The sequence below is a fragment of the Porites lutea genome, chromosome 13, assembly GCF_958299795.1.
Source record: "Porites lutea chromosome 13, jaPorLute2.1, whole genome shotgun sequence".
NCBI lineage: Eukaryota > Metazoa > Cnidaria > Anthozoa > Scleractinia > Poritidae > Porites > Porites lutea.
Window position 1 is genome coordinate 7085362 of NC_133213.1, and position 17534 is coordinate 7102895.

At 35.9% G+C, this 17534-nt stretch overlaps 1 protein-coding gene across 1 annotated transcript in view; it reads right to left on the reverse strand.

The window, feature by feature from the left end:
* Positions 1–8816: 8816 nt before the first annotated feature.
* LOC140922820 (uncharacterized) overlaps positions 8817–17534 on the reverse strand; it is an 18948-nt gene continuing 10230 nt past the window's right edge. Inside the window, exons 3-5 of the mRNA XM_073372850.1 lie at positions 11209–11265; positions 10700–10765; positions 8817–9127 (exon numbers count right to left, since the gene is read on the reverse strand). Coding sequence (XP_073228951.1) covers positions 8961–9127; positions 10700–10765; positions 11209–11265 — 290 coding nt within the window. The 3' untranslated portion in view covers positions 8817–8960. The remainder of the gene's footprint in view (positions 9128–10699; positions 10766–11208; positions 11266–17534) is intronic.

The following is a 17534-nucleotide window of genomic DNA, read 5'->3' on the forward strand; positions in this document are numbered from 1 at the left end:
ATATTTTTTTAACATTCATGTCTAAGTGTTTCATTAAAGTTGCTTTCCTCTTTCGACTAAAATTATCATCAGAAGATGTAGCAAGACAACATAAAAGTGGCCTTTTAAAGACAACAAAAGCATTATATTGTTTCAGATTTTACGTGTATTTTATCACGACCAGTCATGTAATGAGAGCTTTTATTTCAAATGAGATATGACACGACAAATTGTAAATTAAAACCCTAAAAATACATTTGAATCTGAAGAGAGATTCGAAGTAATTGGTAGTTTTTTGTTTAACAGTGCTCTACTAATCTATGTAAAATGAAAATGTGAATCATGACAAGTATTTTTAATTGCGTTTGGACTATAAAGATCTAACTCACCATACATATAGGTCCCCTCAGAGTCTAAATTTTTTCAAAGATTAAAAAAACAAATGCTTTTTCCTAATTGACACAAGAGCGGGAAAATGGCTTTAAAAGGGAAGATGCAATAACTGACGTCCTCATATAAAAATGAAAACAACAACAAAAAAAGCAAAAACAATAACAAAACAAAAGAATTACTGAAACTATTTAAAATTTGTCAGCTTGGCCTATTTAATTTATGGCCTTCAGCACTACACCATCCTCTAAACCCCAATACCATCATCTTCAGTTTTCTCGGCTATTAACCTAAAATTACCGTTAGGAGAACATATACCGTTTTTGCATTTTTTTTTTTTTTTTAACGATTTAGTTAATGAACTCTAATTGGCTTTTTTTTTTTTTTTCTTCATTTTTCTCGTTTTCTGTGACAACTCTAGTCTGGTTGATGATTGATCGACAAGGAGAACTGAAATATAAGGTTGGGAAGATATCTGTTGAGTATAATTAAACAAGATAAAGGTGATAAAGACTGGGGAACATAAAGGAATCATGAATAGTTTACAGTAGTATCAGCTTAAGAAAGTCTGAAACAAAAAGGTTTGATTTAAGAAAGTCTGAAATGTGAATTAATGGGCTTAGAGCAGACATCAATGTCATAGGCAAACATGATGGGGTTGTAAATATTGTTCCAGCTTATCGATATCGACAAAACGGTGGAGGCGTGAAAAACTACATTTTGCGTTTACACGTATCATAATTAATAATAATAATAACAATAATAATAATAATAATAATAATAATAATAATAATAATCACGATAATGATGTTCATTGACTGCTTTCAGAACCGTTGCCTACGTAAGCACAAAAAGTGCGAAAAACCAATGTGATCTCAACATTGCGTCGCTTATTAAGTTAAATTTCCCTTTCATAGCAGCCACGTGTCACCTCTGAACATGTGTAAAAAATGAACGAAAAGAAGAGACCAGGTTATGGCTCAAAGGCATTGTCAAACGGCGTTGGAGGGGGGGGGGGGGGAAGGGGGGGTTAGCCTTAAGGATAGCTAACATTTTTGTTGTCTTAATCATGAATGAGAAGGGAAACGAATGCGGCGAAAGCTGCAGACAGGCAAACTTTTCAGTACTGAGTTCCAATATAGTAGGAGTTACAGCACGCTTTTTTTTTTCGCACAGCTTTATCAGCTTTATTTTGATTAAGTAAATAACAGTCGTGAGAGCTGGAAAACTGGTTGAATAGTCAGCTCTGAGACTGGCATAAAACCACTGAAATGACATCAAAAGTAGATGCCTCTGATAACTGGGCAGATATTGGAGCCAGAGTGTACTTTGTTTAATGTTTTTGCATTGAAATTTGATTTTAAATAAACAGGCGAAACTAGTTTTGCAAATCTAATTCGTTTCGCTTACCACTTTGTAAAACAAATTTTAAGCAAATTTCTTTCCTTCTTTTTTTTTTGGTTAGAAATCAATGTTCCCAGTTTTTTTTTTAAATAATGATCTTACTCATCATATAACGAACGTCAATATTTACCTAGTGGTTTACAATAAGTCCCCATTTTTTCCCCTTTTGCTGCTGTTTTATTATTTTTATTTAGTAATTTATTTTTTGGTTTATTGCAAGTTATAATGTTATAAATAACAAACGCAGTATCATAAAATAAAATAAAATAAACTTTATTAATGTTCCAGAACTAGAAATTTCCACTCAATGCTTTATATTGGCATTGTTTTAAAATATTTAAGGCACAATATTTTTTTAACACTCATGTCTGATGAGTGTTTCATTAAAGCTACTTTCCTCGTTCGACTAAAAGTACCATCAGAAGATGTACACGTGTAGCAAGACAACATAAAAGTATTATATTGTTTCATATTTTACATGCATGTTATCACGGCCGGTCATTTAATAAGAGCTTTAATAAGAGCTTTAATCCTATAACCCTCGGACGTACAAGCGCCGTTTTTAGCAGCTGTCCGCTTCTCCTTTGCAAAAATTTTGCATATGAAACTCTTGTCATACATCGATGAATATTTGATATTCAGTGATCATACATGAAAGATCTAATGACTCTCCTTCAGTGCGTATGCGCAGTTCAAGGCACGCTAAATTTAAAATGGCGGAGCGATCTTTATTGACGAGTATGCCAGTGTTTAAAGCTAAGAATTAAAAATAAAATGAGAAAGGGCAACCATCTGTATGAAATTGACGTTCGCGAAGTCGATAAAGAGATGAAAAGAATCAAAATTCACTACAAAGGTTTTAGCGAATATACAGATCAGATGAGTTCCGTGACTATGGTTCTTTATTTGACCTCGAAGGATTTCACACTGTGTCTTCACCTTCTGCACTGCAACTTCATTAGAGTAAATTTTGAATTGATATTTCGGTCCGGTTTTCCATCCGTTCAACAACTTTGCCAGTGGTTTTTCTCCTGCCTTGCTCGCACGTCCATAGGCCGTTTGCAGTACTGAAATCTTCTTTTTGAAGACGTTTAGAATACGAATGTTATCAACAACAACATCGCCAACACAAGATTCTTTAAAAATTCTTTTCACGCCGGCGGCTATGGCAGACACGTAACCAATTTCTGTGTTTTCATTCTCCTTGCCATGATGTATAAACGAGAAAGCTGAAAGAAATAAAATGTAGATTCCGGCAAGTCAATATTATAGGAAATAATTGACTCAAAACGCAAATCTGATTTTAACCTGACAATATTTTCACGGCTGGTATAGTAACTTTGTATCAATTCACATCCTAGGCCTCAGTACCTGAGCCAAACCTTGAAACGGAGATAAAAGGTTCACAGAAGTACGATAATATTAATAGGCACACTTACTTGTTCGTTTCGTGTCGGAATGAAGGAACCGTTGCTTCCCGTACCATCCGCATTGCCAATTGCTTTGCTGCCCGGTATTAAAGACAGAACCAAGAAAGCTTCAGGGCCATGGGTCCGTGGAAAAATCTTGATCAATATTGATGAATTTGGTACCGAAATGCGCGGAATATTATAAATTTTTAAATCTGGTGGTAACTGAGCGATCCCTGTATGCACTAGGACGCTATGCCCCAGTTTTCCCCATCCGATCTATATTTACCCTTTGTGGGCCTTCTAAAAAACACTCAACTTGCCAAAAGTAATTGCCCAAGTCCGTGGATTTTTTTCAGCAATCGACAACTAAAGAAAGGAAAAGATATGTGTTAAAGGTGCAATTTTCGAATTCCGGAGGTAACTTGTCATGAATCTTCAAACAAAAAGATAACAAAAGGAAAAACTACAATTTTTACGAATATTTTGACCGAGATCTACTGTGGGCGTGGTCACTGGAAATATGAGAGACCTTTTGTTAACAAGGAGTTGGTGATGATCAGTAACTATGGTTACCAGATGTGATGTCATAGTAGGTTTCAACTGGAAAAGTAAATTATGCCTGTGGGTAAAAGGGAGAGGTTCCATCGACGCCAACACCCAACCCCCCCCCCCCCCCCCCCCCCCCTTGTAAAACGGTGAGGGTATGACTGACCTTCCACTACCTCCTCGCCTATTTTGGAAAAGAAATCTTAAGCAAATTGCTTGGAATAATAGAAAGTTTTTTTTAAAACTTGCGAATAAAGTTCAAATCCAACAGGATTTTTTTTGTACACAAACATGCGTCACGCCGTGACGTCAGGTGAAAACGATCAGTAGAGAACTTTAGATTCAAGGACAAGGACAACTACCAAGACAAGATTTCACTTAAATTCTTTCGCGTATTTTCCGAAAATAAACAGCCCGGGAAGCTTCATTATCGCACTTTTTCACTAGAAAAGCAAAAGCGTTTACTTTTTTGAATGAGATTTTTTTTATATTAAGACCCTGTTTACATGGAGTGGGGGACCCCGGTCTAGTGGGGTAAGTTTCTTTTGTTTTGTGTCCCACAGAGCGTGAAAACAAAAGAAACCAACCCCACTAGACCGCGGTCCCCCACTCCATGTAAACAGGCCCTAAATGTAAAGAACGCTCAATTGATTGTACAAGCGCATTAACGTTTGTCTTATCCATCCTAAGGCCGTCCAGGAATGCTATTGAATTGCAAATAGTGTCATCAAAAAATGTCAACAAATACTGTTTGCACTTTAGCGTTTATCTATTGTCCCTGTTGACTTTCAGGGTGGTGTTAATGACTTGGATTTGATGAGACGATATATGAGATGATAATTTCTCTTTTGCATGCCGAATGACGCATATGAATGCCCAAAAGTGTTACTGAATGTTGATTACAACGCAAAAATCAAACTAATTGAATCTGATTTATGAGCAAATGTTTGTTTTTTCGCGCTAATAAACGTATCTTCGCAATATTTGGCGCCTTTTCACGCTAATTATTGCTTATTTTCTCGTAATGAAAAGCAAAGGTCGTAAAATGACCCCGGGTATCTCCTTTTCCCGTCAAAATGGCCCTGGCTCACGCGCACACTACTTTGTATTTTGAGAAAATCTTGTTTTCGTATTCTAAAGGTTTCTGTTGTTATAAAAATACTTGGTACCTTCCTCCGGCATCTCATCCGAGTCTTCACGTTCCTCGTCGTCACAGTCTTCTTCGCCCAATTCTGTTTCATTCTCGTCCATTTCCACTTTAAAATAGCAATGAAGGAAAAAAATTAATAACCACTATATTGATAGTCTGAAAAATGATTTTTGGTTATTTCACCATTCGTAAAATTTACTAACCTTCTGCAGGCATTTCATTCTCTGGCACATCGACTGGCACCAACTATTTCCCCAAGTTCCGACAACGAATCCTGTAGACTGCAGACATTAGAAAAATTAATTCATAGGTACCTTTTCTTAGCACTGATATGTGTTTTACTGCTGCTTTGAATGCTCTTACTGTTCTGTGTCAAACATTTTTAAGTCTTGCACAGTTTTTGAATCAGTACAAGATGTGACTGAACATGATCACAGTTCTTAGTTCTGAAAATGCCGCGCCCTATGAGTAAGATGCCATGCAAATTAGCCCCAGAAAGGAAACATTGAAGAAAAAAGTTTCAGTAACAAAATACTAGTCTGTTTTTGTGTTTGCTGGTAGTACGTAAGGAGCTCTTCAACAAAGAGAAATTAGAAAGCAACATAAAGTGATGACATAGTTCTTTTAACTCGTGGAGCCATGCGTACAGTTTTAAACGTTTCGTGAGATAGTCGAGCTTTAAAAATTGACATACCTTTGAGATAAGGGATGAATGAGCTGCGAAAATCATCCCAGCAACAAAAAGCAGCAAAAGACGAGACATTGTGTTAGGGCAGTTTGAATCTTGCCGTCTTTATCACCTTACTAATCTGGAAGAGAAGTGACAAGAATATGGAGGCCTGGAGCACGAGTTGCTGCACGTTGATTTGTTCCAATAACATTAATATTGTTTTTACATGATAATTTTGAGTGCCGATAGGTTTCATTTCAAGTGAAAAGAAGCATCTGAGCTAATACTGATCAGAATACACTTTGGGGATTCGTATGTGTAATCAAATGGTGACGAGTGAAATTAGGGAATAATTTCACTTTGATGTTGTCCAAATCTTAATAATTTCTCTCGCCTAAAGGCTCGGGAAATTATAAGGATTTGGACAAAACGTAAGTGAAATTATTCCCTAATTTCACGAGTATACCAATTGATTACCTGTTAATATCATTGGTAACGAGTTACGTTAGCAATCTTGGATGATCGAGAACTCCACTCTCTCGAACATTTAGCGCTTAAATTTGACTCAAGTTTAGAATTTTTCGATAAAATACCTGTTAGAATCCTTCTTGATGTGCTCTTTAGTGTTCAGGTTTTCTAAAGCGTCTTTTTATGCCCTAGCATCTTCCATCATGACATTTTAAAAGTTTGTCGCCATCTTGACACTGCGACGTTCGGATGGTTGCCATGGCAATTTAGTAATTTCACAAGTGAAATTTCAAATTAGTATAGGTAATAGCATGATTTGTAGTGATATTTGGCATAAATACCACGTGTGATATTTCAAAATTGTTAGACGAAATTTCACGAGCCGTTAGGCGAGTGAAATTTGAGACAATTTTGAAATATCACGAGTGGTGTTTTTGCCAAATATCACGTGCAAATCATGCTATTATTTGTTTATACTACTACCCACAAAAGGTTTGCCGTAATTTTCACATGTAGGTATTTCAAATCAAGGTGAAATACCACTGCTTTAAGCCAATCAAATTGCAGAAATTTCTCATGTAGTAGTATAATGGCTGAAATTTTGCGCCAGAATTAAGGAGTAAGTCGTCACCTATGATATTAAGGCATTAATTCACCAGAAGGAAGATATTAAAGCGATACTGGGTACGGGCGAAACCTCCACAGCTAATTAAAAGTAAACCAAGCCGTTAAGTATCTCTGCAGTACATTAACATTTTTGTCACTTATAACTATTTTTTCTTATTGAAGAATTTTTTTCATATTGCACTCTTTTTATATTAACTTAAGTAATTCTTGCATTTCAGAAGTCTGTGTTGTAAAGAACTCAGGTAAAACTCAAGATCACTCCAGTTAAAACAGGAGTGATAATGAGAAGCTCAGTGGAAAACTTTTTATTTATCAGATTTTCACTCACGGAAACTGCGGTTCCTAATTCTACTGAAAGGACAGCCTAGAAAGACGAACACGGGGCTTATTACTGAATCAACTTCTAAAACTGGGTGTAGTAAGCTGTGAAACATTACGAAACCAAATAATATCGAGAGCAAAATACTTCTAACAACTGGATAGATTTTGGATTAAAAGTGGAATTTCCTTTTTGTACTGGAATTTGATTTTTAAAAAAAAGAGCCGAAACCTTAGCTGTAACTCAATACATGCAAATCCCTCGTTTGCCAGTTTGGAAAACAAATTTCAAGTAATTTTTAGTAGAAATCAATGTTTAATCATCTTAGTCATCAGACAACGTACGTTATCTAAACTGTCCAAATACTTACCCAGAGGTTTAGTATATATAATTCCTGTGTTTTTTCTTTAGTTTGTTGTTACGTTAGGTTTTCTAGCTAGTTTATGTCGGTTACTGTTATTTTATTTTAGTATTATCACTATTTTTGGCATATTATGGAAGTTATTGTGCTATACTTAGAACGCGTGTTTCCACTCAGTACCACATTGGAATTAAGATGTTAAAACATTCATGTTTGAGTGTTTCATGAAAGGCACTTTTGCACTTTCCACTAAAAGTACCCTCAGAACATACGGTAAGACAACATAAAGTGACCTTTTAAGGACACCTTAAACATGGATTTTTCAACTTTAACGTGCATTCTATCACGACCGGTCATTTAATAAGAGCTTCTAATTTACATGAGATCTTTCATGATAAATTTTAACTTAATACCCTAAAAATACATCATCAAACAGAGAATCTAAGAGAACGAGATCTAAAATAATTTTCCAATTGAAAGTGTGTATGATAATTGATCGAATAAAGACCGAGAAACTGATTGTTTGAAAAATAAATTGATGTCGCGCGTTTTACATTATACACTTAATGTCAGATCCCGAGGGAAACAGTCAGTTTTGTTTGCCCGAGATCTTCTGCTAAGCGTATGTTTGAAAAAGTGACTGTTTTGATTTTTCGCTTTAGTGTTTGTTAAACTGTGAATAGTTGCATAGAGTCTTATTAGTATTTGAAGAAGGTGTGCTTTAATATTGATGCAGTGGTCAAGAGACCAAATAGAAGGAGTGTGTTTACAACCCAGCGATCGCTGTGTTCGCCACTGAAACAGCGCGTTCGTCGAAGTGAAAGTTCAGTCGGCCAGCGTGCCTTTACAATAAACAATTGATCTGGCACGAATATCTGAGAGAATTGACATACAATACTCGTGCAATCAGCGGATTCTAAGAAATCTTCAGTCAAAGTACTCTCGGAATACCACATGCGAGCGTGCCAACCTTAAGCCTGTTGCTCCTGGAGGGGGGAGGGGGGCGGGTATTCTCGGAATTTTTATAACCGGTCGATGCTGTACTAATTTAATAAAACAGCGGTTGGTAATTGACAGGATAAATAAAGATCATCAAGGCTGTTAAAACAACTGTAAGAAAGCTGATGATAGATAGCAGAACAATAAAACATTGTCAAAAGAATACACCAACCCCATCACTGTATGTAACACCCTGAAGAAGAAAGGTCGAACCTTCGAAATATTGGTAATAAATATATATATTCCCGACAGTAAAATCAGCCATGCGTCTTGTGTTTAATACGGATCTGAAGAGCGTCATATGTCCCTGGGTATATTTACTCTTGGAATATAAAAATGCTGGTGAGCAAGACACAAACTGTGTGAAAGCGTCCAAGAGTACCGTTACCTTTTTTCACATGATTTCCGGCACAGGGTTAATGATTCGTTTAAGGAGTGGTCTGGCTTCAGCGTTAAATAGGATCTCTACGGGTCAAGGATGATAGCACAGAGTCGTTTAAAATTTTATTTTGCTTTTTAAAAGTTTACAGAACTACATAGTTTTAAGGCGTTGAAATGAAGATTGGGTTCCATGTTTTTCTTTTTCGATGCCACAACTAAACGTTTAAGTGGACTGAAAGGTACAGCGGCCTTTTTTATCCCCTGTTACGGCGATAATATGGGTAAATACAAAAACGCCTGCAGCTGTAACACACGTGATAACGACAGCGACGGTGATGAGAGCCGTTGCATCTAAGCCTGCGATAACGGCAAGAGCGGCAGTGGTAGCGATAATAACAATAACGTCTGCTCCTTTTGGCATCTGTAACAGAGTTATGGAGAACATAAGTTAATTAACAGTCTGAAATTTAATAGGTCACTTGCACGATGACGTGTTTTTACTACTATGAAAAGAAATTAATTTGATGGTTTTTTCTCTCGAATTTCAATTTCGTTATCCCAGTGAGGAATAAATAGCAAAAGCACCTAATAATTTGCATAAGAAAACAAAACCCTGAAGAATTCTGGTAGTAGTAGTAAAATGATACCATCATGCAAATGACTTATTATGTAAAGAAATGATCGAAATAGATCTCAATCGGCACTACTAGGCTTTCAGTTTCGAACAAAATCAGGACTTTGGGAGTCCAGCCCATGACCTTCCATTTCTAGCTGGTAAATAGGTTAGGATTGTAACTAGAGCCAGTTTTACAGGCAGTTTTGTTTTTGGAATTAACTAATGATAGTGATTTTATAAACTGTCTCAACCTACTGTGTGTTTGGCTTTTGGCGTTTGGTGTCTTCCTCAACTTTATCCCATTACTCCACAATAGAGCCATTTGCGTGTTGCTAAGTAGTTTTTGGGTGTCGATCGGAGCAAGTGTAGCGGTACTTTATAATAAGAAAGTGGCAAATTATCCTTTAACTCTCGGACGTAAAGGGGGGAGGGGAGGGAGTTGATTCCACCGGCCTATGTGAAGTTTTTCTCGGATTTTTTTTAGACAAAGAAACTAAGCACCTGACGTTATCAGCAGCTGTCCGTTTCTTTTTCGCGCGCATTTTGAGTTAAGTTTGGTGATGATGGGTAGGTAGGTACTTTATTAAATACATTGCAGCCTAAGCTGAATTGCATATTTACATAATGGTAATAATTTGTACTAATAATTGTAAAAATGAGTAATAATTGTAATAGCTAAGACTAAAAACATATAATAAGAAACCTAAAAATTATTTACAATTCTGCCTGAGGCCATAAAAAAACTGTTCTTAAATCTATTTGTCTTGCACGTGAACGCGACAAAGTGAAAGTCCGCGCGCTTAACTTGTGGTTCGGGTCGCTCATTATGCTTTCAAACGTGCGCGTGCAAATGTTGTGGTGATGCTCCGCAACCGTCGGTAAACTCATAAGCGCTAAAGCTAGCTGCTATTCTATATCAAAAAATATGATTCGCATTGCTCTTTTCTGAACGGTTACGAGATACCTAACCATCTTTTTTTTTAGTGAAAATGCATGTTTTTCAATATGTTTCAACGGGAAAAGCAAAACCTGTTGATAAAATGAAGCAAAGTGCTTATTTATGTGTTATTTTACATGCCAAACACAAAACATTACCAATTCTCTCTGTTTTAATTTAGGAGATTTCTAATTGCGGGTAAAATCTAAGTTGGCGACTGTGTTTGGGGCCTCCAGCAGCGCTAGCACTCATAAAGTATACCTCATGTTGTCGAGAAGATGAACGGCTTCCCACTGAAGGAAAAATCTTTTCGAAATACTACAACATATCAAAACTCAAGGGAGGGGTTCTATCAAACTATCCCTTGTACCTCGGTGAGGGTATGACTTTGTGTGTACTTTCGAGGGTTAATTAATTTTTTTATTTAGAGTAGCTCTCACCTTCACCAGGAGTGATGGCTGTATCAGAGGTGTCTTCTTGTAGCTGGCCTTCATCTACCTCCCCGACTATTTTGAAAAAAGAAATATTAAGAAACAACAATAGCTTTTTCAAGACTCTTTTTTATTCATTGTGTCAAAAAACATCAATATAGAACTTTCGGTTCGATGACTAGGACAACTACCAGGACAAGATATAAAGCTTTTTCGCGTATTTTCCAAAAATAAACAGCCCGGGAAGCTTCAATGCACTTTTTTTATCAGAAAAGCTAGCGCCTTTTTCTTTATTGAAGGAGGTTAAGCCCTCTTCTGATCGCAGAATGATAAGACTTCTATCCTTTGATGACTTGTTTTCATCACTACGACATTAATCCTAAAAATCGTAGTATAATGACGCCAGCTATCGCGTTTTCCCGCCAAAATGACGCTAGCTCACGCGCACACTATTTAGTGTAGTGAAAGTCTTGTCTTCGTAATCTAAAGGTTTTTGTTGCTATACAAATACTTGGTACCTTCCTCTGGCATCTCATCTGAGTCTTCCCCGTCGTCAAAGTCTTCTTCGCCCAATTCTGTTTTATTTTCGTCTATTTTGTCATAGAAATAACAGTGGACGAAAAAAGAAAAATTAATCACCCCTATATTGCATAGTCTGCAAAAAAAAATGAGTTTATTTTTTTTTAACATTCTTAAAATTACTAACCTTCTGCAGGCATTTCATTCTTTGGCACATCAGCTGTTTCATCACCATCTATTTCCCCAAGTTCCGATAGCGAATCCTGTAGAGTGCAGACATTCGAAAAATTAATCCATAGGTACTTTTGCTTAGCACTGATATGTGTTTTACTGTTGCTTTGAATGCTCTTACTGCACTAAAGATTCTGCGTAACTTTTGAGTTTAGCAAAGTTTTTTAATCAGTACAAAGATGTGGCTAAACATGATCACAGTTGTTAGTTTTGAAAGGGCCCTATAAGGAAGATGCCATGCAAAATTGGTTCCAGAAATGAAACATTTAAGACAAAAAGTTTTAGTAAAAAATACTATTCAGTTTTTGTTTTTGCTGGTAGTACACATTAGAGGCTAACAAAGGGAAATTAGAAAGCAAAAGCAAGTGTTATAACATAGTTCTTTTAACTCGTGGAAGCATGCGTACAGTTTTACAAGTTTCGTGAGATAGTCGAGTTTTTAAAAACTGACTTACCCCTGGGATAAGAGATGCATGGGCTGCTAAAATCATCCCAACAACAAAAAGTAGCAAAAGACGAGCCATTGTGTTAGAGTAGGTTTCTTGCTGTCTTGCTCTTCACCTCACCGCTCTGGAAGAGAAGTGACTCGAGTTCAGTGAAAAGCTACCTGCTTTATAGAAATCTGGAGCACCAGTTGCTGCACATTTATTTGTTCCAATAACATCAATATTGTTCTCAATAATTCTGAGTGTAAAAAGGTTGCGTAAATCCTGGAAAGCACTTGAAATAAAGTTCGAGAATGTTGATCAGATTACACTTTGAGGATTCATACATTTATTCAATATTAAGTAGGCTTAAAGCGATACTGGATATGCTAAATACCCACAGCTAAAAATAAGTTAGCCCGTCTCTCATTAACAGTTACTTCCTTTTGGATACCTCTGCAATTCAGAGACCTTGTGTTACTTGTAATTATTTCTTATTAATGATACATATATAAAAAACACTTCAAATATTCAGCATTAACACGTACGTGATTGTGGGGCACACTTCAGGTCGATCTATGCCATGAAGAATTTCGACTGAGTAAGTAAACAACAGTAGTGAGAGCTGGAAAACTGGTTGAATAGTGAGCTCTGAAGCTGGCATGAAACCACTGAAATGACATCAAAAGTAGATGCCTCTGATAACTGGGCAGATATTGGAGCCAGAGTGTATTTTTTGTTTAATAAGCAGGCGAAGTTATAGTTTTGCTAATCTAATTCGTTTCGCTTACCACTTTGTAAAACAAATTTTAAGCAAATTTCTTTTCTTTCTTTTTTTTGTTAAAAATCAATGTTTCAAGGTTTTTAAAAATAATGGTCTTACATATCAAATAACGAACGCCAATATTTACCCAGTGGTTTACAATTTTTTACAATTTTTTCCTTTTGCTGTTGTTTTATTATTTTATTTAGTAATTTATTTCTTGGTAATTGCAAGTTATAATGTTATCGATAACAAACGTAGTATCATAAAAAAATTAAAAAAAATAAACTTTATTAATGTTCCAGAACACGAATTTCCACTCAATGCTTTATATTGGCATTGTTTTAAAATATTTAAGGCAAAATATTTTTTTAACATTCATGTCTAAGTGTTTCATTAAAGTTGCTTTCCTCTTTCGACTAGAAGTATCATCAGAAGATGTAGCAAGACAACATAAAAGTGGCCTTTTAAAGACAACAAAAGCATTATATTGTTTCAGATTTTACGTGTATTTTATCACGACCAGTCATGTAATAAGAGCTTTTATTTCAAATGAGATATGACACGACAAATTGTGAATTAAAACCCTAAAAATACATTTGAATCTGAACTGAGAGAGATATGAAGTAATTGGTAGTTTTTTGTTTAACAGTGCTCTACTAATCTATGTAAAATGAAAACGTGAATCATGACAAGTATTTTTAATTGCGTTTGGACTATAAAGATCTAACTCACCATACATATAGGTTCCCTCGGAGTCTAAATTTTTTCAAAGATTAAGCAAACAAATGTTTTTTCCTAATTGACACAAGAGCGGAAAAATTTCTTTAAAAGGGAAGATGCAATAACTGACGTCCTCATATAAAAATGAAAACAACAACAAAAAAAGCAAAAACAATAACAAAACAAAAGAATTACTGAAACTATTTAAAATTTGTCAGCTTGGCCTATTTAATTTATGGCCTTCAGCACTACACCATCCTCTAAACCCCAATACCATCATCTTCAGTTTTCTCTATTAACCTAAAATTACCGTTAGGAGAACATATACCGTTTTTGCATTTTTTTTTAACGATTTAGTTAATGAACTCTAATTTGGCTTTTTTTTTTTCATTTTTCTCGTTTTCTGTGACAACTCTAGTCTGGTTGATGATTGATCGACAAGGAGAACTGAAATATAAGGTTGGGAAGATATCTGTTGAGCAATAATTAAACAAGATAAAGGTGATAAAGACTGGGGAACATAAAGGAATCATGAATAGTTTACAGTAGTATCAGCTTAAGAAAGTCTGAAACAAAAAGGTTTGATTTAAGAAAGTCTGAAATGTGAATTAATGGGCTTAGAGCAGACATCAATGTCATAGGCAAACATGATGGGGTTGTAAATATTGTTCCAGCTTATCGATATCGACAAAACGGTGGAGGCGTGAAAAACTACATTTTGCGTTTACGCGTATCATAAGTAATAATAATAATAATAACAATAATAATAATAATAATAATAATAATAATCACGATAATGATGTTCATTGACTGCTTTCAGAACTGTTGCCTACGTAAGCACAAAAAGTGCGAAAAACCAATGTGATCTCAACATTGCGTCGCTTATTAAGTTAAATTTCCCTTTCATAGCAGCCACGTGTCACCTAAACATGTGTAAAGAATGAACGAAAAGAAGAGACCAGGTTATGGCTCAAAGGCATTGTCAAACGGCGTTGGAGGTGGCGTGGGGGGTAAGGGGGGGGGGGGGGTTAGCCTTAAGGATAGCTAACATTTTTGTTGTCTTAATCATGAATGAGAAGGGAAACGAATGCGGCGAAAGCTTCAGACAGGCAAACTTTTCAGTACTGAGTTCCAATATAGTAGGAGTTACAGCACGCTTTTTTTTTCGCACAGCTTTATCAGCTTTATTTTGATTACGTAAATAACAGTCGTGAGAGCTGGAAAACTGGTTGAATAGTGAGCTCTGAAACTGGCATAAAACCACTGAAATGACATCAAAAGTAGATGCCTCTGATAACTGGGCAGATATTGGAGCCAGAGTGTACTTTGTTTAATGTTTTTGCATTGAAATTTGATTTTAAATAAACAGGCGAAACTAGTGTTGCAAATCTAATTCGTTTCGCTTACCACTTTGTAAAACAAATTTTAAGCAAATTTCTTCCCTTCCTTTTTTTTGTTAGAAATCAATGTTCCAAGTTTTTTTAAAAAAATAATGATCTTACTCATCATATAACGAACGTCAATATTTACCTAGTGGTTTACAATAAGTCCCCATTTTTTCCCCTTTTGCTGCTGTTTTATTATTTTTATTTAGTAATTTATTTTTTGGTTTATTGCAAGTTATAATGTTATAAATAACAAACGTAGTATCATAAAATAAAATAAAATAAACTTTATTAATGTTCCAGAACTAGAAATTTCCACTCAATGCTTTATATTGGCATTGTTTTAAAATATTTAAGGCACAATATTTTTTGAACACTCATGTCTGATGAGTGTTTCATTAAAGCTACTTTCCTCGTTCGACTAAAAGTACCATCAGAAGATGTACACGTGTAGCAAGATAACATAAAAGCATTATATTGTTTCATATTTTACATGCATTTTATCACGGCCGGTCATTTAATAAGAGCTTTAATAAGAGCTTTAATCCTATAACCCTTGGACGTACAAGTGCCGTTTTTAGCAACTGTCCGCTTCTCCTTTGCAAAAATTTTGCATATGAAACTCTTGTCATACATCGATGAATATTTGATATTCAGTGATCATACATGAAAGATCTAATGACTCTCCTTCAGTGCGTATGCGCAGTTCAAGGCACGCTAAATTTAAAATGGCGGAGCGAGCTTTATTGACGAGTATGCCAGTGTTTAAAGCTAAGAATAAAAAATAAAATGAGAAAGGGCAACCATCTGTATGAAATTGACGTTCGCGAAGTCGATAAAGAGATGAAAAGGATCAAAATTCTCTACAAAGGTTTTAGCGAATATACAGATCAGATGAGTTGCGTGACTATGGTTCTTTATTTGACCTCGAAGGATTTCACACTGTGTCTTCACCTTCTGCACTGCAACTTCATTAGAGTAAATTTTGAATTGATATTTCGGTCCGGTTTTCCATCCGTTCAACAACTTTGCCAGTGATTTGTTGCACGCACGTCCATAGGCCGTTTGCAGTACTGAAATCTTCTTTTTGAAGACGTTTTGTATAAAAGAGAAAGCTGAAAGAAATAAAATGTAGATTCCGGCAAGTCAATATTATAGGAAATAATTGACTCAAAACGCAAATCTGATTTTAACCTGACAATATTTTCACGGCTGGTATAGTAACTTTGTATCAATTCACTTCCTAGGCCTCAGTACCTGAGACAAACCTTGAAACGGAGATAAAAGGTTCACAGAAGTACGATAATATTAATAGGCACACTTACTTGTTCATTTCGTGTCGGAATGAAGGAACCGTTGCTTCCCGTACCATCCGCATTGCCAATTGCTTTTTCTGCCCGGTATTAAAGACAGAACCAACAGCAGCAAACACGCGACCAAGAAAACGTCAGGGCCATGGGTCCGTGGGAAAATCTTGATCAATATTGATGAATTTGGTACCGAAATGCGCGAAATATTATAAATTTTTAAATCTGGTGGTAACTGAGCGATCCCAGTATGCACTAGGACGCTATGCCCCAGTTTTCCCCATCCGATCTATATTTACCCTTTGTGGGCCTTCTAAAAAACACTCAACTTGCCAAAAGTAATCGCCCAAGTCCGTGGATTTTTTTCAGCAATCGACAACAAAACAAAAGAAAAGATATGTTTAGTTGTTTCGAATTCCGGAGGTAACTTAATTTGTCATGAATCTTTAAACAAAAAGACAACGAAAGGAAAAACTACAATTTTTAGGAATATTTTGACCGAGATCTACCGTGGGCGTGGTCACTTGAAATATGAGAGACCTTTCGTCAACAAGGAGTTTTATATGTTTAAGTTTGGTGATGATCAGTAACTATGGTTACCAGATGTGATGTCATAGTAGGTTTCAACTAGAAAAGTACATTATGCCTGTGGGTAAAATGAAGGAAAGTACTTATTTATGTGTTATTTTACACGTCAAGCACAAAAAAATTACCAATTCTTTCTGTTTTTACGAGATTTCAATTTCTGGGTAAAATCCAACATGGCGACCATTTTCGGGGACGCCACAGGCCTCCAGCAGCAAAATATAGCTCATCTTGTTAAGGAGATGAAAGGCGTTTCAATATGACGCAAAATCTTTTCGAAATACTGCAATATATCAAAAACTCAAGGGAGAGGTCCCATCGACGCCAACCCCCAACCCCCCTCCCCTTGTAAAAGGGTGAGGGTATGACTGGCCTTCCTCTACCTCGTCGCCTATTTCGGAAAAGAAATGTTAAGAAACAACAATGGCTTTTCAAGGACTCTTCTTTTCCCATTGTGTCAAAAACATCAATAGATCGTTTTCAGTCACGTGGTCAGCAGCTTTGCGAATTGCTCGGAATAATAGAAAGTTTTAACATGCGAATAAAGTTCAAATCCCACAGGATTTTTTTTGTACACAAACATGCGTCACGCCGTGACGTCAGGTGAAAACGATCAATGGAGAACTTTAGATTCAAGGACGAGGACAACTACCAAGTCAAGATTTCACTTAAATTTTGTTTCGCCTATTTTCCGAAAATAAACAGCGCGGGAAGCTTCATTATCGCACTTTTTCACTAGAAAAGCAAAAGCGTTTACTTTTTTGAAAGAGATTTTTTGTATATTAAATCATAGTTAATTGAGTGGAATGGTTATGAAACCCGTCAGACTCCTTCGTTATATGTTTTTGTGGACCTGAAAGTGCACAACGTTCAAAAGAATTCCTATCATTTTGATTGTATTGACCA